The sequence below is a fragment of the Thunnus thynnus genome, chromosome 5 (genome assembly GCF_963924715.1).
Source record: "Thunnus thynnus chromosome 5, fThuThy2.1, whole genome shotgun sequence".
Classification (NCBI taxonomy): domain Eukaryota; kingdom Metazoa; phylum Chordata; class Actinopteri; order Scombriformes; family Scombridae; genus Thunnus; species Thunnus thynnus.
Genome location: NC_089521.1, coordinates 17,104,663 through 17,127,215, shown reverse-complemented (window position 1 = coordinate 17,127,215; position 22,553 = coordinate 17,104,663). Strand labels below are relative to the sequence as shown.

Sequence of the window (22,553 nt, the reverse complement as noted above, 5' to 3'; positions counted from 1 at the left end):
ATCTGTCATGACATTCACATGTGTGTGGATGTGTTTCTCTTTAGTTCCTAGTTCTTCTCCATTGCTGGTGTCCACCAGGAACCTGTCATCGTCCTCCATCGCGGTGGTCTGGCAGCACCCTCTGGAGGCCAACGGGGAGATAACAGAGTATACCCTCATGCTGTTTGGCCCAGGGGGATCCAACACAACACAGACGCCCAACACCTCATTCATCCTCACTAACCTACTTCCATACACAGCTTACAACCTCACTGTCACAGCTGCAACGCGTAAAGGCTCGGGGCCTGTTCTGCTGCTGCTGCTGCACACTGATGAAGGAGGTTAGTTTGAAAGCAGGTTTAAAATCCCTCTAAGATCCAAATGAGGTAGTGTTTATTTATGAAACAATGGGTGTGTATCTACTGTCTGTTTCAGTCTATCTTCTTTATCTGCCTATTTCAGGCCCTATGTCCCCTCCTTATAACCTGACGATACACAACCACACAGATGTCTCTGTGTGGCTAAGCTGGGAGCCTCCTCTGGAGCCCAATGGAGTGGTGATACAGTACGGCTTTAGGATCCGAGACCTCATCACACACACCGTCACACACCGGGTACTGTCAATTTCACACACCAAAAGCTACTCCACAATAACAACAACACACACACACACTTGAACACACTCCAGAGACCCACTCAGTGAAAGTACACACTGTCACACTGACGGTAGCTCCAATTTCACACTCCAGATACCACTCAGCAATAACATTATACTTACACACGCATGCACATATGTGTGTTGATACAATAAGACATCCAGTAATCAGGATTGGATGATTTAATCTCCTCTGTGTGATGTTTTTATGTGTGTGTGCACAAATGTAGAATTCCTCTGGTCCGTCAACCACAGAGTATCTAACAGGCTTCAGGCCTCATAGCTCCTACGAGATCAGTGTTTACAGTTACACCAGAGTGGGCCATGGGAATCAGTTCAGCAGCCCTGTGACCTTCACCACTAAAGAGTCAGGTAAAGTACACACTGTCTACACACAAGGGACGTAACACTGATTTAGTTCACTTCATTTAATTTGTAAGAACTCAAAAGGGAGGGGCACTGTGGCTCAGGAAGTAGAATGGATCGTCCACTAATCATAGGATTGGTGGTTTGATCCTTTGCTCCTCCTGTCTGCATGTCAAAGTGTCCCTGGTTCAATGTCCCTGAACCCCAAATTGCTCCCAATGGGCAGGCCAGCACCTTGCATAGTAGCTTGCTACCATTGGTGTGAGAGTGTGTTTGTGAATGAATGAATGAGCTGCAAAAAACCCCTGTAAAGTGTTTTGGACAAAAGCGCTACATAAATGCAGTCATTTAAAAGACAGGAATAAAAAGGCTGAAACACACAAGGGTTAATGGCAGCAACCAATCCAATAATGCCAATTATATAAAAAACGAGCAAATAATTCAAATATATTTATCCATCTATACAGTTATTTTTTTGGTGTAAACTTAGAGCTGAGGTTCTTTTAACAAAGGGATGTAAACCAGCAAATAAATGAAAAACTTAAAACACTTTCAATGAAAGAAGTATAAAACATTGTCATTATTCTCCCATCAACTCCAAGGAAAGGTAGTGTTCATAGGCAGTGGAGACGCTGCTGAGACTTTTTCACAATAACATCTGAATAGCATTGTGAAAAAAAGCCCAGCAGTTATACTTAATTCAAATATAAAACAAGTAGAACACAGTTCCCCCCAGGTACAGTGGAGTGGGTTGTTACAGCAGAGTTGCTGGCTATACAGCCAAGAAAATTAAAGGCGGTAATGGTTGTCTCTGAAAATTACAACAAGTTCAAGATAAAGCTAATTTGTCTTGTTTTCATGTAATAAATGTATCAGGATTTCTATTCACAAATCTGTTAAGTCTGTCTGCAGACTGCATTTTTTTTTAAAAAAATGTAATTTTCAGTAAGGCAGAATCCTGTGTGTCTTTTTTTCAGCTTGTGTAAGGAAATAACTATAGATAAAAACTGAAATTTAATTTGGTTCTTTTCTCCTACAGTGGACAGTGAAGAATACTAACTAAAACTAATTCTGGTGCAACAGCATCACTGTCTCACTCCTCTCTCTCTGCCTGCAGTGTCTGATGCTGTGGGGAACCTGTCTTGTTCAGGAGTGGGCTGGGATTCAATTCAGCTATCATGGGAACTTCCAGCCAACCCTAATGGGCAGATCCTATTTTATGAGATTCTAGTGGAGGTAGACTTGCAGTCCTTCACACTTGAGGCCCACACACCAGAGTACACAGTGACTGGGCTTTCACCAGACCAGGAGTATGCACTCACTGTGGCTGCAGTCAACTCTGCAGGACCTGGAGACAGAATGAACTGTACTGCTTCCACTCTTTCTGAATCAGGTAGTCAGTCTTATTGTAATTATTGTAATTGTCATTTTGCAACTGTAGACACAGCTTACTATCTAATAGAAGCTACTCGCGGTGAATTCAAAGAATTGCTCATTTTAATGCAGAACAAATACAACCCTCTGTGTCTCTCCTACCAGTCCCAGCTGCTCCTCGCTTCCTCAACATATCTCAGGTCACCCCTAACAATGTGACACTTCAGTGGGCTCCACCACTCTCCGTTCCAGGCCTGCTGAAAGAGTACCACATCATTGCACAGCTGCTTTCAACTGTTTGTGAACCAGACGTCCTAACTACTGCACAGCCGGCCTTAGAGGACGAACCGAACCTGGACTGCGTGGACTCTAATGTAACCGTCTCAGTGACTGCTTCAGATGGCACTGAAGGGAACCAGAGCGTCACACTCCAATCTCTGGCTAAATACAGATACTACCGCTTCAAAGTGGCTGCTGTGACAAACGCCGGAGTTGGAGAATATACACGCTGGAATTATGCACGCACCCTTGCTGGGAGTAAGAACATCACAAAGATTGTATGACGTTTCTGTGTTTGCACTTGAGGGTTGGCGGTTAGCCAGGACACAAGGAGTAATATTTGACAAATAAGTCTGTGATTTTTTTCCAGGTATGCCAGTAAAAAAAGTATACAAGTTGTTAAATAGTATTTTTAAACCCATCTAGATTGATGTTTCATTAATAAATTGGGCCTCTGGTGTCTACATTACAAGACCTAAACAAACACAGGTATGATTGAGCAGCATCACTCTCACAGGTATATAGTATCTGGAGGATATTTATCTCGTGTTAAAGCAAGTTGTATTGCTTTAACAGGTAGTAATGTGGCATTTTAAGATGTTAAAAGAATGTTTACACACACAATATCTTAATGCATCAGAAACTAGCAGCAATCACCATCAAGATTACCACATCTTCTTGTGTTTTTGGTCTTGCAGTAGTTCACATTCTCATAGCACTGTAATACTGCCCTCGACTTCCTGTAATGCAATCTGTTCTCTTTTTGAACCCTTTTGCTACTCTTGTTATTAGGAGAAGTAGTGTTATTAGTATTATTACAAATTCATTTGTCAATCGAATTTTAAAGAATATGCAAACCATGAAAGACACAACTAATTTGAGGCACTTACCTCAACGTAGACTGAACCCTGAGCAGATGCAAGAGCCATATAAGAGCAACACAGCCATGAGTCAACAGGGGTTGTGCCTACCAGTTCCAGCAAATGGCATGTTAACATTGGTGTGATAACATAACAATATTTTTAAGATGTTATCACTTAGTGTTTAAAGATCTTACTTGATGTTTATCCCTCAGACCCTGATGTCCCTCCCCGTGACCTAAAAGTGACCCCCACCGCCAACAGCCTTCGTGTTGCGTGGGACGCTCCAGCTGTTCTCTCTGGACCAACTTCATATCTTGTGCAGGTCAACTCACTGAGTTACATTAGACACATACACAAATATAAACACAGTTAGATCTGTTCTCAGAACAGATCAGTATGTTGTTATTTTAGGCAGAGTTTTTAGAATAGCAGTAGTATCTCAAGAGCTGATTAACATATGATGTAGCAGAATGCACAAAAATGACTCCAACTGTGCTCACGTATCCACACAAGACACAAATATTAAATATTTCCATTGACTGTGCTGGTATTTTTTAGGTGGATGGTCCTGGTTTGAACTACTCAACAGTCCGGGCTCCAGGAGAGTTGATGACTGTTGTGGTGACAAACTTGACTGCTTTCACCCGTTACTTTGTGACTGTCACTGCCTTCACTGGTCCAGTGGAGCATGCTGCCAGGGATGGGAAGGCCATTGGGCCTATTGACTTTCAAACACTGGAGGAAGGTATGCGGAAAAATCTTTGAGGGCCTATGACAGCTGATGCCCATCCTAAAATAAATCTACATGTAGTATCTCTTATTTTTCCTATATTATACTCTCTACTCTGTCCCCAGAGCCCAAAGATCCACCCAAGAATGTGATCATATCAGTTATACCAGAGGAGGTGAACCGTGTAAAGGTTACTTTCACCCCCCCAGAGGAGCCCAACGGAAACATCACTGCCTATTTTGTGTACATCTATGAAAAGGAGCAGCTGGTCAAGAACATCAGCCTTAATATCACCCAAAGAGACCATAACATGCTGACTGCTGTCATCGAAGGCCTAAAGGGAGGTCACAGCTATAGTATACAGGTGAGGAGCACACACATACTGTATATCTCACATACAGGTGACACACACTCATTTGGAGCTCCCAAATTAACCCTTCCTGAGCCAAAACACAGATGAGCTTTTCCTTGTTCAAATAGCTGTTTTCTTTACTTGAACCCATATCTTGACCATCTCTCTCTCTGCTGTTTTACTTCCTTCTATTTATCTGTTTCTAGATTTCAGCCAAGAACGGGGCTGGGAGGAGCCCACCCAGCGCACATGTGCAGATAACAACAGGGATCAAAGGTTCAAGTCTCTCTTTTTGTGTGTGTGTGTGTGTGTGTGTGTGTGTGTGTGTGTACAGTGTTTCTCTATTTTGTTGCAGCAGTGCAGCATAGATGCAAGACAGAGAATTGTGCTACTGCACAGTATTAATGCTCAGTACAACAGTATACAAGCCTGAGTTATTCTGACACATCAAATGTAACTCAGCAATATCATGAGATCTGTGTGGATGTTATAGAGACACAGTTTTTCTGTGACTGTGACTGAGCAGCAGCCTATTTGTCATGTTTTATAAATACAACAGACAAAAAACACATCTTTACACATACTGTATCACACCACAACCTCTGTGTGTGTGTGTGTGTGTGTGTGTATGTGTGTGTGTGTGTGTGTGTGTGTGTGTGTGTGTGTGTGTGTGTGTGTAACTCTGTGTTCATACGTTTGTGTGTTCCAGCCCCGGCCAAGCCAACCCAAAGACCCCAGGCAGTGCTGGGCCATGGAGGGGTTGCCATGGTTACCCACAGGAGTATCACCATCCGCATGCCTGCCTGTTTCTATAGTGACGACAATGGACCAATCACAAAAATTCAGGTCATCGTGGCCGAGTCAGGGGGTATGACTCTTCAAAAACACTGATAGATGTCACTTTTAGTTGAACATGCTTGGCTATTTGTCCTGTATGCGCTTTAAACCAAGTAGACTTTTGTTTTACAGTACGTTACTGTGTCTTAAGCTCACAAAAGACAAAATATAAGCAGAAATCGAAGGGCTTAATGTAAAGAAATTTTACTCATAATTTTACTCTACCCTGCTAACTTCCATCCTGTCACAGTGAAGGACATCGTGAACATGACCAGCTGGAAGAATGCGTTTTTTCATCGCCCTGCCCCTTACCTGACTGACAAGGGGTTCCCCAACCCGCCATGTTTGGGGAACGGGGCATCACGCAAGGACACACACGTCAGAGAGGGTCGCAGTGTGTCTGGAGACGGCCGGCCCCTGGTGAGGCACAATCACACTACGTCAGGAACATACGTGATCGGAGAGAGTGATGCCTGTATGGAGGAGAACAACACTGACACTTTCTGTAATGGACCTCTGAAGCCTAACACCGTCTATGTGTGAGTACGCCACATGCACACTCGCTTCAACAACACAACTATTCAAAAATATTGAATGTACAGTTTATGCTTTGTAGAAAATATAAAGCTGAAACTGGAGTGATGTTCCATATTCATCAGGTTTAAGTTCAGAGCCACTAACATCAAGGGCCAATACACAGACTCTGAGTACTCGGAGCATGTCAAAACCAAAGGTATGTATATTCAACACTGTATAACTTTACATCAAAAATTTTATAACATGATCTGTAACTTCTCTTTGCGTAATACTGTCCATTTAGTGTCCTCTCCTTCTCTCTGTAGTGGACGGGCTGTTGACCAGAGAAGAACAGATCATAATGGGTGTGCTCCTCTCCTTCTTCTTGGCTGTGTTACTCATCATTATCATCTGTGGATCAGTCAAGTAAGACGGCAACAGGCATTCATTCATTTACCCAAACACTGCATTGATCCTATTTACTATGAAGACCAAGTACTCATGCAGGAAAGAACATGTCATCTGCAAATTCTTTTAACCCTTTTTAAGTTTCTGTTTTTATAAATTCTAATTCTGTCTTTATCAAATTATTAACTAATGTGTTTGACGTGTTTTTCATCAAATGTTAGGATCCATCAACGCAAGAAGGAGGGCGGGACTTATTCACCCAGAGAAGCAGAGATCATTGAGACCAAGTATAAACTGGATCAGCTTATTGCTGTGGCAGATCTGGAGCTGAAACAAGAGAAACTCAACCGGTCAGTGTCCAGAATTTTTCATTTTGATCTAAGTGTCGATTTACCCGATACAACACACATGTTTTTGAGCTGGGTGCACACTGCATGACTTCAGGCTTGATTTAACTGCTTCATACAAAGTTTTAGTCAACATGACAAAAACCTCTTTGCCGCAGCCAACTTGATTTGCACTCCTGTCAGCACAAATCATCAAGTGTTGTAGAGTTTGTGCAGAAAATAGAAGCTGCAGCACCACGAAACAACACAGCATCATTGTGGCTTTATAGTTTCCCCTCAGTTCTCTGCAGAAGTCATGCTGTCTGCTTCTCTACAACCATCCTCTCCTACATACTCAAGGGCCCCTTCTGATTTTGGCACAAACAAGTGCACAGATAATAAATGCTGCAAGCTGCTCTCCCTTCTCATGCTGCAATTTCGCATCAGCTAAGAAACAAAGTCACATTTTGTGTTAGCTTTGGTGTATCGAGATCACTGACGGCTGATGAAGCGAGAAACTACAGGAAAGAAAAGTTTTTAATATGAGTGGAACATTTTTTTTTCACAGCAATTTTTATTCGCCAATATAAATAGACATCAGCATTAGAACAACCAATAAGCACATAAAGCTTTCTGAGCACCTCCCCAACATTGGAGAATGCCATCACCCACACAACAACAAAATAATAAGAGAAACCAAAAATAGAGGGTTCCATGTAGGTGTAAAACTGGCTGTCTTCATATACACATAAAAATAGGAACTGAATGAAAAGGAACATTATAAACATAAAACCCACATGTGAGGAGATGGATAAATAAAAGTGCTCCCACCTAGCAGATAACTGTCCCTTAACCTTTACTGTGTGTAAAAATAACATAACTGCCCTGCTTGAGCAAATATTTGCCTGCTTTATTAAATATCACTGTATTAAGTATCAGTTACCTGTTCCTGAAAAGGGAGGCAGTTCCTGGGATAATGCCGTCTACTTATTTTAGCTACCACACTATTTTAAGAGTAGAGATCTGATGTTTTTGACAGTTGCATGCTGTGCTCCGCATTAAGCTGCCCCCGCTGTCTTTTAAGTTCAAATTGCCGTCGTTCCAGCGGTACGCTGCTCTGTTGTGACCAGAATCTCTTCATGACTTGGACAGTGAGCTGAGATAAAGTAACACTTACGCTTGCCACTTGTCACCGATTTTCACAAATAACTTTCCTTTTCACGTGCAGACACATGCCTTGACTCACCCAGCCTGCTGGTGCCTTTGCTTTTCTCTCACCGAGCACTTTTCTCTCACCAGGTATTCTTCCTTCTTCTTTAGACGGAAAGAGATATATGTCATCCAGTAAGTTGGGCTTTTGGTGTGTGTGTGTGCGTGTGCCACTTTTTCCTGTGTGTATCATTTGGTTGCATCACCACTGTGTGTGTGTGTGTGTGTGTGTGTGTGTAATCATCATCATCATATTAACAGTATGAGCTTGTGTTTAATCATCCATTTGTGTTGTTTATCAAACCTCTGGTGGAGGTCGACAGTCGAATGAATCGATGATGTTAGTGTTTTTCCTCCGGTGTGCTCCTTTGCCTCCATCACTGACAGGCAGCTATTGCAGAGCTGTGCTGACACTCTTCTGCTTGAGACCATTTTAATTTGTTTACCCAACTCGCTATCTCAAAATTGCTTGGAAGGCTTAGAGGTTTTAGGGGGCACAAATGGTAAGCTTTATCGATAGCTTAGGATCAGTAATGCAAAGAAACAGCAGCCACAGGGGAGCAACCATGTTTATTTGTTTATTTGTTAAATTGGATCCCCTTGCACTTCATTCAAGTTTACTGCTGTTCACGTATTCCTTTTAGACTGAAACATCAAAGTCAGTCTGTCACAGTTAAATCAAAGTGGAATTGATTAAAGATATAACATGGTTGAACCTCCGTTGCTTAACATACTGTACTCTCTGTAACGAGGATCATTTCTGCTCTCATGAATAAAAATACCACAGTGGGAGTTGTGATTATCGAGTTAATTTGTTTATTTTGTTTGATTTTTGCCATCTATTTTTGTCCAGGCTGCTCAGCTACAGGAAATCACTCAAGTAAGTCATCCTGCATAAATAATGTGAATATGCACACAGTTGCTACAGCATAGATCTGCATGTTCTGTGCTGCTCAGTAATACGTGTTGTAGCCTAAGAATACATTTACAGAAAATAGCAAATTGTCGTAGAGTTTTTGTACATTTTTGTCTGTTCCTCACATTCTGTCTTTTTCTCTCCCGGCCTCTCTGTCAGGCCTGTCAACAAGAAGTCTTTTCTACAGCATGTAGAGGATCTGTGTGCCAGCGACAACTCCAAGTTCCAGGAAGAATTTGCGGTAAGTGACCCTAAAATCTGAACCTGAAACACATGTTTGTGTATTTATGTGAATACAGATGTGTTGCATTGTACTGTATCTCCTCAGGAGCTCCCGAAGCTGCTGCAGGACCTGGCCACCACAGATGCTGACCTGCCCTGGAACAAATCCAAGAACCGCTTCCCTAACATCAAACCTTGTAAGTAAAACAGGGAATAAACTTAGTTAAGTCAGCCAAAACGTGATATAGTAGACCTCCCTTCCAAAAAAGTATTTTAAAAAACATCAGTGAGTCACACTGTGGCACTGGGTGACATGTTTCTTCACTACCATGAACAAGGGCACCGTAGTTTAATCAATATCACGTATACTGTCCCGCTGCCCCCTGGAGCACCAAGTGTCCCCAGCAAATGCAGTATTTACTCCTGTTTTCTAAAAACTGCAGAGACCAGCTGTTTTAGGAAATTACTGACCCCTTTTTTAAAAAAAATTAAACTATATAATTGTCAGCTGTTTTTAAAGATTGCTGTCTTCAGTAGAAACAAACGGCCTTGGGACTGAGAGCCACAGACAGGCTGGGGAAGTGAAAATAAAATATAGAATACCAGCAAAAATATGCCTCAAAATAATGATCAGGTTGAAAAATTGCTTCCACAGTTATGATATATGATGACATAGCAGAAATATCTCTTTGTTGTAGCTCTAATATAAGCTACATATGGATTTCGCCACAGCTTGCACAGCTGCATTTCACATTTTTCTACCACAGTCCTCTCTTCTCTGTGCTGTGTCTAGATAATAATAACCGTGTGAAACTGCTGTCAGAACCAGGCACTGCGGGCTCTGACTACATCAACGCCAGCTTTGTCTCAGTGAGTACCAGCTATCGGCTGCTAAAAGCCGACACACATTTATTGCAAAGTAGAGGAGTTTATTCTGGATATTTCTCAGTTTCTCTCTGATTCTGTCAGATAGATAGATATATTTAGAGGTTTTCCTCCCAATTTTGGGGGGGAAATCCTTGTCTGTGTTTACATGTATTGTAGAAATTAAGGTTTGTGCCTCAGTTAATAACCTTTATTTATTTATTTCATTTTTTGCAATAGTGTATTATGTATATTACACATACAAGCCTCTCTTTCTCTCCGTCTGTCTCCCAAGGGCTACCTGTGTCCCAATGAATTCATAGCCACCCAGGGTCCTCTGCCTGGGACGGTGGCTGACTTCTGGAGGATGATCTGGGAAACGGGAACGCGCACCATTGCCATGCTCACGCAGTGTTATGAGAAAGGCAGAGTGCGTCATGAGAGATTTGTTATAAAACACCACTAGTTTTGGCATTCAGAGGACAGACTGGGCTCAGTTTTGGGCTCTATTACTACGTTGTCACCAGGAGGGTTATATCTGCTACGAATCTAATGTGTGTGTGTGTGTATGACATTTCAGATTCGGTGTCACAAGTATTGGCCAGAGGACAACAAGCCAATGTCAGTGTTTAGCGACATTCTAATCTCAAAAGTGTCGGAGGAAATCCTTCCTGACTGGACTGTCAGAACCCTGAAAGTAGAAAAGGTAACTAACCTAATAACTCGAAAAGTAAATTTGTTCTTCACTAATTTGCCATGTTTCCATCTAACTGAGTAATACAAAAGAAATTAAATGTGACTCAGTGCTTTTTGTTCTGCAAGGTAATGGGCCACCAGATGTTTTACAGGCAAACCACTTAAAGGACGATTGATTCCACTCTCATGTCTGACAGTGGTATCAATCTTCTCATCTAACTCTCAGCAAAAAAATTAATGAGCGTTTTTCCCAAAATGATGAACTATTACTTTAAGAATCATTGTGCAGAAAAATCCTTCCCTCCTCTAGCACACAGAGAAATCTTTTGGAGTCCTGAGTACATTTGAGTAAATTATCTGCAGTCTGTTACAGTCATGTTTTTTATGTTAATGTAATTAGAAATATAATGTAATAGCTGAATTCCTCTCTGCAGCATGGGCACTACATTTTGGTTCGCCACTTCAACTACACGTCATGGCCTGAACATGGGGTCCCAGAATCCTGCAGCACTTTCATCAAGTTTGTCAAAGCTGTCCGAGCTCACAGGCATGACAACACCACTATAGTGGTCCACTGCAGGTACTGAAGCCCCTCAGTGTTAGTATATATACACTGCATGAATTATAGTATTATAATGTCCTTAACAATTAAACTATTTTATTCTGTTTTTGGTGATTAAATGGAGTTTCATATCAACAAAGTCCATCACAAATAGCTCCTTTTGTGCTTAACCCTCAAGTGGGACATAAACATGTCAGTTCCTTTGGTTGTAATGGAGGAGCAGACAGTATAATGGTGTTTTCTTCTCTCACTGTTCCCTCAGTGCTGGTGTGGGCAGAACAGGTGTGTTTATTGCTCTTGACCACCTCATTCAGCACGTCAGAGATCACGACTTTGTCGATATTTACGGTCTGGTGGCTGAACTGCGCAGTGAGAGGATGTGTATGGTACAGAATCTGGTTAGTACACTTTAAATAAAATGCTATATTCTATTTCTGTGGTTGAAATTTACAACCAAGAGAGAATAAACAATCATACAGTGTTTCTTGTTAAGTTGTTCCAGTACACTTGAGAATCATCAAAGACTCACCAATAGCAGTGTAGTTGTCCCACTTTTTACTTCATGCCCTGCTGTGATCCCATTCCTACGAGGAAATATTTGGAAAATTCTTGTTTTGACAAAGAGAATGATCTGGCAATAGATTAAATGTATACTGAGCAGGATTCCCCCTCTTGAAAAAACATGAACCTATCCTAAAATTACCCCTCTTATTCATCGCTTTTGGACCGCTGGTGTGTGTCTGAGTGCCTGCGTGGACTCTCTGCCTTGTGCCAGTGCCTCCTCATAGTTTTATTGTTTTATCTTCTCTGGATATTCCATACATTTTTTTGAAATTCAACATTTTGGCTGTAAGGTTTGAGCATGAAAGAGCAGCTTCCAACCTGTGAGAGCTTGATTCTTTGAGACAGCAGTGTTCAGTGAGCCAGATAGCTACAAGGCCATCATTCAGATCAGTTGTTTTATAAAAATGTTACTCACAAACATCATCGCAGAGATACTGGAGCACTGTGACTCTGCAGGCAGCTTTAAACAAGCCCACGGGTTGACTATATTATCTAAAAAAAACAAAGGCAAATATTAAAGTTATTATAAGTGAGTATCAGAAGTACACTTCTAGTTCAGGTTTCCTGCTGCTCCCACGCAGTTTTACAATGAAATGCCAATGAATGACAATTAAACAGAGCAATTCAGATGTGTTCACTTACATTTTACTTCCAAAAAAGTTAGAGATAACTTAGAGATAACTGAATTAAACTAGGGATCTGTTAAAACATCTGTAGTAGTGTTGCTTGCCTTGTTGGACTTCAAAAATTATGTCACCAAATCACACAATAGAATGAATAACTGATTTCAATAAAATTAATGTTGAACTCTCATTATTATTTAAGGCATTTAGTCCTTTAGTAGACAGAAGAGAGCTGACAGGAAATGAGGGGAAAGAGAGATATTGGTGATAACATACTACAAAGGTCTCTAGTTGGACTCGAAACCAGGAATATTGCCAGAACATGGTTAACTTTGACCCCTGAGCAACCAGAACACCCCTGAAAAAACCCCACATTATTTTAAGGCTTAATAATACCACACCAAAGGAATTAAGATGATCATTTGCTCAGCGTATGTTCTGTTCAAAATAACACTTGAATCATCAGAAAGGTACAATATTTTTCAATGTGTTTGTGTGTCAGGCCCAGTACATCTTCCTGCACCAAAGTACCCTGGAACTTCTAAACAACAAAGGCAACAGTCAGTCCATCTGGTTTGTCAGCTACTCTGCTCTGGAAAAGATGGACTCCCTGGATGCCATGGAAGGTAAACGACATATACAATAAACACACACATGCACACATACACTCAGAAAACCACTCCCCACGGCACAGAGCTCACTCCACATACTTCTCTCCAGGTGATGTTGAACTAGAATGGGAAGAGACTACTATGTAAAGACTGACTGAGGGACACCCTTGCCAGAGGAAGAGTGTAATTTTCGGCGTCGTTTGGAGGTGGCCTGCGCACAGACCCTCGACACGAGCGCCTCAATCGTGAAAGGCTAGAGGAGGGAGGAGGAGAAACAGGAGGTTAACAGCACAGTCTGAACTGAGTGGTTTGTCAGTCGACTAAGACTATGTTACTCCACTTCAACCCACTTCTCAGAGTAATCCTCGCTTCAATGAACCTCTTGTCCACTTGTTTTCAAAGAGAGGGAAGGAGACAGAGACAAAGCATTTCAGAAACGACGGGGATTAAAAAGAAACGGTGAGCCGACTGAGAGCTCTTACATCTGTAAGCCTAAAGGTACCCTGCACAAACTGATTTCACTGTGTATTGTAATTACTGTATTATAATGATATCCTCTATGTTTTTGTAAGATAATTTATTCAGCCAAAGCGGTGTTTTTTTCCCCATCTCTTTGTAATCCTGCCTGTGTCGAGGTGTTTTTTTTTGTTTTTCCTTTCCTGAGAGTGATTTTCAAAAAAAAATAAAATCAACTTGTATTTTTTCTGGCTTTGATACTTAACAATAACACATTTGAGACTCTCTTAGATCAAATGTTGGCACTGTGACATTGCAATATGAAATTACAAATTATGATATTGCTCCCATGGAAAATTATGCACTCCAAATAGTGCATAAACACACACACACACACACACACACACACACACACATACAGACTCACTGCAACACACAGATTTCCACATGTCAGATTCAATATTGCTTTGGGTCGGACCTCATCCTCTAATGAATGACTTCAGACCCAGTGTGCTGGGGGGATACAGGAACACCCGTGTAGACTGATTTCCCATAAGCTCCTTCATTCCACCTTCGTACTTGCACACCTGGTGCAAATTCATTCATTAGAAAAGCAGACAGTGCTACAGACGCAGGTAATTTAAAGACAGTACAGACAGACAAACAGTCCGAGAGTAAAAACTACTTTTATTCTTTCATTCTCTTCAAACAGAAAAAATTAGAAATATTCCATTAGTAAACATGTTGATCTTTAAGAAACCTCCTTATAGAAATATTGTGAGGGTGCAAAGATTAATGACAGTGCTCCACAGTGAGGATGCAGATTGGTGCGTCTCCATGACAACCACGGAGAAGAAGGGTAAAGGGGGGGGTGGGGTCGGGCAGAAAGGAGAGAGGAAGTAGAAAGGGGGAGAAAATGACATCAATCAACCAAACATGCCCTGACAATAATGATACGAACATATAATCAAACTCCTCCCGTGTACTGTAAATTAAAAAAGCAAAAAATAAATATCATGCTGTATAGTACAAGTCAGTCAGAGTTTACAGTAAACAAAGCAAGGTTGCTGACTTGAGTAATCGAGCAGTTCCTAAGGTGAATCTAAGCTGGATTTGTTGTTGCTTTGGCAGCTATGTACGTGTTTGTGTGCGTCAGTGTGTGTGGTTGTGTATGTGTTCATGAGCATGTGTTCACCTGTGTGTGCATATACATATATATAGATATATATATATATATACTGTGTATGTGTGCGTGCATGACCTGTGATTTACTGTACGTATTCACCAATACAGCATAGCCCTTTACACACCCTAACAGGTGACACAGCCATCTCTTAATAATCCTGTAATAATATGACATGGTAATTAAATGATTAATGTAGATCTGTAATAATATCAGTGTGTGTTACCATGGTAATTGGAGTATATTCTATAAAAGCTGCCTGTTTCCTGTCTCTCGTAGCAGTAGGATTTAGGACACCCCCTGATATTAAATGTGAATAATAATAACTATAATAACTATATCCTTTTTTTCTCTTTTAAACTAGATCTTCTCTGTACAAATACATACGTAGATACATACACTGGGCAAACCAATCACTTTTTTCAGAATAAATCTATATTATCTATTTACAATATATCCAATATATTCTGTGGTGCAAAAGGTACAAGACGTGTTCGGTGTGTCTCAGTTGGATGATTTGTGATCTGCTGTACAAACTGGCTTGAGCTCGAACCACCGACACGGGACAGACAGACAACATGGTGATGAAATCAATTATTATTTCATGGACATCTTCCGTTTTCCCCCTGATTTAACATTCAGTAAAGGAATGCATCTCTGGTTATATAATATATTCAGTGTGCAAGGGAAAAATATGTGAGAAAGGGATGATGTTTTTGTAAGGTGACCTTGGTCTACCCTGTGTGGAGCCGTTTTTATTCATTTTTAAACTAAAGCTAGACTTTTCCAGGCAGATATATTGCCTAAATCCAAAGGTAACAACAATATTCACACTAGATAATCCATTAGGAGTTAATGTACAAGGGGAGAAAGGGGTTCATTAGCCTTGTTTTGGATGAATTACCAGCCCTACCCACTGCCACCCTTGAGTAAGCAGATTGAACACACAGTACACAAGCACACGGCTCTCAATACAACTCAAAGGTGCAGATATCATATGTTATAGTGCAGCAGATCCTTTCCTGAGCTCTGTGAGAGCAAAACGCCACAGAATCAGGGCAGTCACACACTATTGTGAGGATACTTGCTCGCACGAGTTCAGCAAAACTCACAAGAACAGCAAATGAAGCACAGAAAAATATGATTGTCGCCGGGATATGGTTTCAGGTTAGTTTAGCAAGCAGCAACATCCTTGCATACTACATTATACTGTACATGACAGGGTAGAGATGTTAGAGCTTTTCCTGCACCTCCTTCCTCAATCATACCGATTTTCTTTTCCCTAGAAAATGAAGGAAACAAATAAACTGGTAATCTTATTTCTTCACATTTATGCAGAGATGAGCAAAAATGATGGCAGTGTGGAGAAGCTAGTTTAACTGTGCTGAAACTGTTCCTTTCTGAGTGTGTTATCTAGTACTGAAAAACGTAGACCAAACAAAGAGGTGTGAACATAACATCAAAACCCTGAAAGTAAACAAAACAGAGTTTTTTTTCCTTCATATTTAAAGCAATCCAATGTTCTTTCAGGGCTGCCAGAGTTTGCTTTTCTGACAGAAACACATTTGTTGAGCAGGTGACATTTAAAAATGCAAAGTCACAAGATCTCTTAAAGAGTGTGAAATCTAGACAGACAACACAATCATCTACCGGGTGATGTACGGCTGGAGACAAAAGAAAGAAGAAAAGTTGTCTTTCAAAAATGGCATCAAAACTACTCCATGTTCAAAAACACCACCGCTCAGTTACGACTATGAATAGATTCTTGTTGGTTTCCTTTTCCTTTGTCCCTTCATTCAACTTATACAGTATATCCCTATTTTTTTTTTTTTGCTATACTTTTATCTTACCCTTCAAAGTGAGTCGACTAGTGCTCCAGCAAGTGTGTGTGTGTCCGGGTGTGAGGGTCATGTCTGGCCCCCAGGGCCCACAGAGTAGTCAATGACTCAGACAATGCTGCGGGAGCCACTGGAGTTGCGCCTGCGGGTGAGAGGCATGGTGTGGTGGAGGGGCAAGGGTGAGTCAGGGGGGCAGAACTGGTGGGGATGGTTGTACGGGGGAGGGGGAGGCGGCAGCGGGGGCTGAGGGCCGTCTCCCTCCCTGACACGCACAGGTGTCGACATGGCCGACTGGATGAGCTGGTGGGTGGCCGGGCCTTGGCTGAGGAAGGCCTCCATCCGCCCTCGTCCACTCTGATCCACGACGATCACCTTGACGATCTGCTGACACTGGATGAGTGTTTCTGGGCGTAGCTCCCCGGGCTGAACGGGACTGAGCAGGGCGGGCGGCGCAGCCAGGGCCAGAGGCGTGGACTCAATGCTGGGCTGGCTCAGTTGATAGGTCTGCAGCCTGTTGTGAATTGACACCTAGTTTAGGAACAGTCAGAGAACGCATGAGGAGTTACCAGCCTGAACGCAGCCTCTACGCAGCCCTCTGGTGTGTTACGCACATGGGCATGCAGGCATGCAGGTAGGTAGTATGCAGAGCGAGCGCATGCAAAATATACAGACACTCTCTTTTTCTCTCAATCATGTTTCACATGATTTACACTTCCATTTTTACACACACCAGCCCAGAAAGAGAAAAGGGTTGCAAGGTAAGAAGAGATTTTAGTCAGAGATCATGGTGAGAGAGTTGGGATTTTATGTGTGTGTGTCTGTGTGTGTGCGAACATGGTCAATGAGTGGTAGAATGAGAAGCTAAAAGATAAAGGGAGTGTCAGGAGAGGAGAGAGGTGACACCGAGGGCGTGGTGTCTCCCTAACACAATTATTTACAACTCTAAAGGACTGACTGAGAGGTAGGAGAGAGAGGAGAGAAACGGGCAAAGGAATTAAACCAAGAGAAAACTGGAAGGAGGAAACAACTTCTATCACTAAGCTTAGTTAAAGGAAGGGCTGGTTTTACAGAAACACACACACCCAACACAGTGTTAACGGTATCAAGCTTATCTGGCTTTGTAGATGGTATTCTAGCAGCCAGCCAGGCTTATGGTGGCTCGCAAAAGGCTTATACAATAAGGCTGGTAAGCAGCAGCTGATGAAAGAACGGATGCTGTATAGGGAGTGGAGTGGCTGCTGATCCACTCATGAGGCACAGAAAGAGACTGTTTGTAGCACCACTACAGCAGACTCCTCTCAGTGGCCTTTGTATCCTTGGCTGCATAGTGGAGATGCGCCTCAGGCGGAGCTCTTTTAAAGCAAAGCATAAAGCAGACTTTCTTTTCAGGATGAGGCAAAGTCCCTGTCTAACTGCACACACCCTCACATACAAAAACCACACCCACAGATCTAAAGACGCAGGCACTTACCTCAGGGAGACAAGAGTGATTTTGGCACTCACCTCTACTGTATTGTTGTTGCCTGTTTTATCATACACATCCTGTTGGCCTGTGGGGAGAAAAAGCTCTATATGTAAGTCAAGAGGCAGATTTCAACTATACAGAATGACAAAGATCAAAAACAGTTTTTCATACAGGGGACCGTCATTTGCTTAAAGGAATAGTTCAGCATTTTGGAAAATATGCTTACGAGAGTTAGATAAAAAGATTGATACCACTCTTATCTTTGTACGGTAAATATGAAGCTATAACTAGAAGTCGATTAGTTTAGCTTAGCAGAAAGACTGGAAACAGAGGGAAACAGCTAGCCTGGTTCTGTCCAAAAGCAACAAAATCCGCCAACCAGCACCTCTAAAGCTTATGAATTAACACTCTTATCGCTGGTTATCGGACATCATCACGGTGACCCCATAAAACTATACCTTCTCATTTTACACTTCAGTTTTTGTACTGATTAAACAAAAGAGATATAACCTGTTAATTAAAGTGTGGTGGGTTTTATTCATGCACATCCTCTATGAACTTGTTCTATTTTCTAGATTCCCGTTAGATATATATGCATTGTCATGACTAATACATAGTGTTTTATGCATTTTATGCCATGTGGGCAAAATCAGCACCTGAGGGAGAGCCGTGTCCTGTGTGTGTGTCCACTTGCCCGCCATTGGTGTGTATGCTGTGTGGCTGGATGCCTTGTTGCCTCTCCAATTCCCCTACAACCCAAGAGAGAGAGGGTGCAGCCAGCTGTATACAGTATGTGTGCATTTAATTTGCATTTGTTGAGATGTGTGTGCTTTTTTTTTCTTACACTGGATGTGTATCTGCTCCATCTCGTTGACCTCAGCGATGGCCTCTCGGAGCTCCTCTGCAAACTTCCTGAGCTCCTCTCCGCTTGGGGAGCAGAAACTCACCAGCTGCTTCTTCTCTGAGGTAAATGGGCTCAGCATGGTGATGCCATGGGCGTAATCTGATGAGGAACACAGACAAAGAGAACTTTGATTCTAAAAAGGGATGCAGGATGTGGATCTTTCATAACACTTCAGTGTTGCCATTTTTACTTCAGTTTCTCTTTCACGAGACGATGCTAATAATACTTGCACAGACTCATACTTTGAGGCTAATGGCCAAATGTGTTTTTGGCAGCATTAGCTTCTTGAACACTATAAGTGAAGGCCATATATATTAGGAAAATCATACATACTGGTGATCATTAGGGAAAACTTTTTTCTCTTTGGTGACCTGAAGGTAATTTAAAGGATGATTTCACAGATTATTCAGGTAGAATTATAATTTAATTGAGAAATCCTAACTTTAACAAAACAGTACATGGTGGTGTCAGACCTGTCAAGATTCATTCATAAATCAATAAATCACACCGCTGTGTTTGAACTCAAAATCTACATTATGGGGACTTGGATCAACTAATGAAAATATTGAAAATATCATTTCTATCTAAGAGCTCAGATGATGAATATTTTTGTTTGACCTGGCACTGCAGACCAAAAAAAACTTGAACTTGATGGGGCAGTGAAAAATCGGCACTTGCCTATGAGTTGAGTGGTACTTTATCTCTGTAATTTCTAGATGGATGTGTGGTTAAAATACTTTTAATAGCAAGTAAAAAAGCTATTATGAGGAGTTGGGGGTTGAGGTAGAGTACTCCTGGACCAATAGTTAGTAATTGTGAAAGAAAAAATGTTAATGGGAAAAAATGATGCAAATCTTGAAATTACAAGAAGCACAACTGAAAGAAAAATGGGACAAAATTGACGTTATACAAGTCTCAAAGTGACATTGCCCAAACCAATTTTTTATTATTTTTAATATTAAATAATCATAATAATATTAAATCTGCATCAGATTTGGGTTGTTCTGGGTATCGTACAGATGTGAGTGTTGAGCAGAAGAGCATTCATACTCATACAGCAAACCTACCCTTAACACCCATGACATTTCTTATGTTTATACTTAATTTTTATGATGATAATGTGGTGCCCTTTGCAGATTCTTTTACCACAGACAACAATTTGATGAAGAAATAAAAATATTTGTTTAACAGATAATACTTTTCCTGCAATTTTTCTGGGAGATAGATGCCATAACAGTGGATTATTTTTGTCTTCCTGTCAACCCCTTGGCATTTTAGTCTGGGTCCTGACCCAGACTTGCCAGACAACAATGCTGTCTCTGACAGTTAACTCAGCATTTTTACTGCAGGGTTGACTTGGACTGAGAATAATCTGCTGAAAAGTAAAACAGCATCTTACATTCATTGCTGAAGAGGTGAAACTGCATTCCCAGGAGACCCATAGCTTTACAGAAGGTGTAAGAAGCTGAGCTTTTCTTCTTGGGACACAATTTCAGGATCTAGAGTGCACAAAACACAAAACGTGGCTGTGATGTCTCACTCAGTTTTGCATTGGCTTTAAAATATGGTTTCAGGAGCATATGTAGTATTGTGGTGAGTAACTGAATAGAAGTTTTTAGTGGTGAATCCTCACCAGCAGCAGGTCATTGAAGAGGAAGACCTCTCTCTGGAGCTGGGACAGTTTCTGTTTATGAGGCTTGTTGGCATCAGGCACCTCAAACAGACGACAGCAGCACACCAGACGTCTGTGGGGCACAGCGAGGATCTGTGGAGGCAAGGTTAAAGAGATGGAGATGACAGATAGTACAGAGGACAGGCTGCTGCGAAATAATAGATGACACAAGAGAAAAGAGACAGTACAAACAAGTACAGACAGCTGCCTGAAATGAGAACAAAAGGAAAAGGGAAAGACTTGCAAACAAACACATAAAACTCACAGTTTTCAGGCCCAGGATGGACTGCTCCACACGGCTCACATAGGTGACGTGGTCTTCATTGGAGCGGAGCTCTCTCTGTTGGATTCTTTCATAAATGCCTGCCACCATCTCTCTGGGTATGTCTGCTCCATCATCCACACCTGAGGTGAACAAAGGTCCATACATTATAGAAATGGTCACCATCAGGTTAAGAAGTAGCCTATAGCTAGCTCCTAAAGGCAGCCCTAACCCTAAATGTGCAATTGTTATTGTTGCTATGGATGGTTGCTATGCCTTTCAAGCTTTCTGTTCTTGCACTGCAAATATGCAGTTTACATTAATAACAGTGGAAGATTTACCACTGAAAATAATGTAGTCATTCTTTAAACAATGGGTCCTTGATTTCAGACAGAGGTACACAAAAGCAGGCTTCTCATGTCTAATCATCAGCCATTGATTTTGCTAACTAAAAGACAAAGATTTTATCAGTTGTAGCTAGCTAGCTAATTAAGGTAATGTCAGCTCCATGAGTTGGTTGAAAATGTCTCTGGCTGACTCTAATGTTTCCAGCTGACTTGTTTTAAAACAAGAATCTTGTCACAAGGTTTTAAATATGCATGTTATGGCTAAATATATTGTGCTAAATGACTGAGGTTAAAGCTGCATGGCTCAGGCAAAAAGTCAGCATGTTCACCAGCTGATGATCCATGTAGAAGACATAGACATAAACCAGCTTAATCTTGCATTGCAGTGTAGAGCTAGTTAGCCTGAGCAGTTAGCTGGACATGCTAACAATCTTATGGTAGATATGATCTTATCTTTAATCGATTACACTTTCTTCTTGTGTTTTTGATTTTGGAAAGACTAAAAGAGAAACCACCCTCCAAACTTTAGATACAGAGTATCATTCTGCCTAGTCATGGTTGCAAAGCAATTATTGGACAATTGCAGTTTGAGCGAGGGATTTAGCAAACAGTCAGAAAGACAACATACTGGGCACAAAGTAGTCAATGAGGTAACATAGCCCATTAATGTTTGGTACAAACCAACTGTAGTGAAGGGCCTTATGTGAAGAAGAATTTAACCAAAAAATGAAAGCTCTACATCACCATTAGCTCTATAGAAAAATGTACTGGCCTCCCCAAAGAGAAAAGACTTTGTTATGTGATTTAGATGAGATTTGAAGTCAATTTTCATGTTTTATTACTTGTTAGGTGACGGCTTACACTTTTTAGTAAAATCCTGATTAGTTCTTCTGGTTAGATGATAATAAAAACTTAAGTTGAGGAAGGGAACATTTTGTGGCAGATTTTAGGCTACTTGTGGGGCTTGGGATGGGAGACAAGTTCTTTTGCAGTATAAGAAGTTATCTTAAATGTTTCATCACTACCAAAGAGGAGATATCAACAAATGGCCCTAGGCAGTACAGAGAAGAAAAATCTACCCTCAAACAGAATCTATATTGTGCTATTCCACAGATTTTAGACACTAAAGCCAAAACCTCAAACACAGCCAGCTGATGTCTGTGTTTATTATTCACAGATGTTGAATAAGAATTGAATGATTTTACTGTGCAGATCCCTGTGAAGATTAGCACCAGCTACAGTGGAAGCCAGTGTGGATACAAAAGATAAATTTAATAACCACTGAATTTGATACTGACTGTGTTGGCTCATATAGTTTTTTTGTCTGAAATATTACAGCCAAATTAATTTTATTTCATTGAAAGGTTTGTTGCTGTGAATCAGAAAATGGGCTTTTATCGCAGTATGTGTGCTGTCATTGTGTCCTGGCAGATGCTCCATTATCACCGCAGAGCTGCTCACAGACATCAGACTG

The 22,553-nt window shown here is 41.3% G+C and overlaps 2 protein-coding genes across 4 annotated transcripts in view; one reads left to right on the top strand and one right to left on the bottom strand.

Annotated features, from left to right (window-relative positions):
• The window catches only part of ptprq (protein tyrosine phosphatase receptor type Q), a 37,940-nt gene extending 24,285 nt beyond the window's left edge, over window positions 1–13,655 (top strand). The window contains exons 39-63 of the mRNA XM_067589641.1: window positions 45–320; window positions 442–593; window positions 865–1,006; window positions 2,118–2,393; window positions 2,540–2,911; window positions 3,729–3,838; window positions 4,075–4,261; window positions 4,372–4,610; window positions 4,805–4,874; window positions 5,308–5,466; window positions 5,686–5,974; window positions 6,095–6,168; window positions 6,278–6,377; window positions 6,581–6,709; window positions 7,985–8,029; window positions 8,748–8,774; window positions 8,970–9,051; window positions 9,139–9,229; window positions 9,826–9,902; window positions 10,192–10,326; window positions 10,477–10,602; window positions 11,027–11,172; window positions 11,417–11,552; window positions 12,844–12,967; window positions 13,062–13,655. Coding sequence (XP_067445742.1) covers window positions 45–320; window positions 442–593; window positions 865–1,006; window positions 2,118–2,393; window positions 2,540–2,911; window positions 3,729–3,838; window positions 4,075–4,261; window positions 4,372–4,610; window positions 4,805–4,874; window positions 5,308–5,466; window positions 5,686–5,974; window positions 6,095–6,168; window positions 6,278–6,377; window positions 6,581–6,709; window positions 7,985–8,029; window positions 8,748–8,774; window positions 8,970–9,051; window positions 9,139–9,229; window positions 9,826–9,902; window positions 10,192–10,326; window positions 10,477–10,602; window positions 11,027–11,172; window positions 11,417–11,552; window positions 12,844–12,967; window positions 13,062–13,099 — 3,602 coding nt within the window. The 3' untranslated portion in view covers window positions 13,100–13,655. The remainder of the gene's footprint in view (window positions 1–44; window positions 321–441; window positions 594–864; window positions 1,007–2,117; window positions 2,394–2,539; window positions 2,912–3,728; window positions 3,839–4,074; window positions 4,262–4,371; window positions 4,611–4,804; window positions 4,875–5,307; window positions 5,467–5,685; window positions 5,975–6,094; window positions 6,169–6,277; window positions 6,378–6,580; window positions 6,710–7,984; window positions 8,030–8,747; window positions 8,775–8,969; window positions 9,052–9,138; window positions 9,230–9,825; window positions 9,903–10,191; window positions 10,327–10,476; window positions 10,603–11,026; window positions 11,173–11,416; window positions 11,553–12,843; window positions 12,968–13,061) is intronic.
• Window positions 13,656–14,082: 427 nt separating this feature from the next.
• Window positions 14,083–22,553, bottom strand: part of iqsec3b (IQ motif and Sec7 domain ArfGEF 3b) — a 32,294-nt gene continuing 23,823 nt past the window's right edge. The window contains exons 9-16 of one of the 3 annotated variants that reach the window (XR_010928398.1): window positions 20,736–20,875; window positions 20,432–20,563; window positions 20,198–20,297; window positions 18,739–18,897; window positions 18,551–18,643; window positions 17,933–17,979; window positions 16,442–16,957; window positions 14,083–15,873 (exon numbers count right to left, since the gene is read on the bottom strand). Coding sequence is in view for 2 of the 3 variants with exons in the window: in XM_067589638.1 (XP_067445739.1) it covers window positions 16,538–16,957; window positions 17,933–17,979; window positions 18,551–18,643; window positions 18,739–18,897; window positions 20,198–20,297; window positions 20,432–20,563; window positions 20,736–20,875 (1,091 nt within the window). In the remaining variant the exon portion in view is untranslated. Of the gene's footprint in view, window positions 16,958–17,932; window positions 17,980–18,550; window positions 18,644–18,738; window positions 18,898–20,197; window positions 20,298–20,431; window positions 20,564–20,735; window positions 20,876–22,553 lie in introns of all 3 variants that reach the window. The other 2 variants (XM_067589638.1, XM_067589639.1) reach the window with 2 other exon arrangements.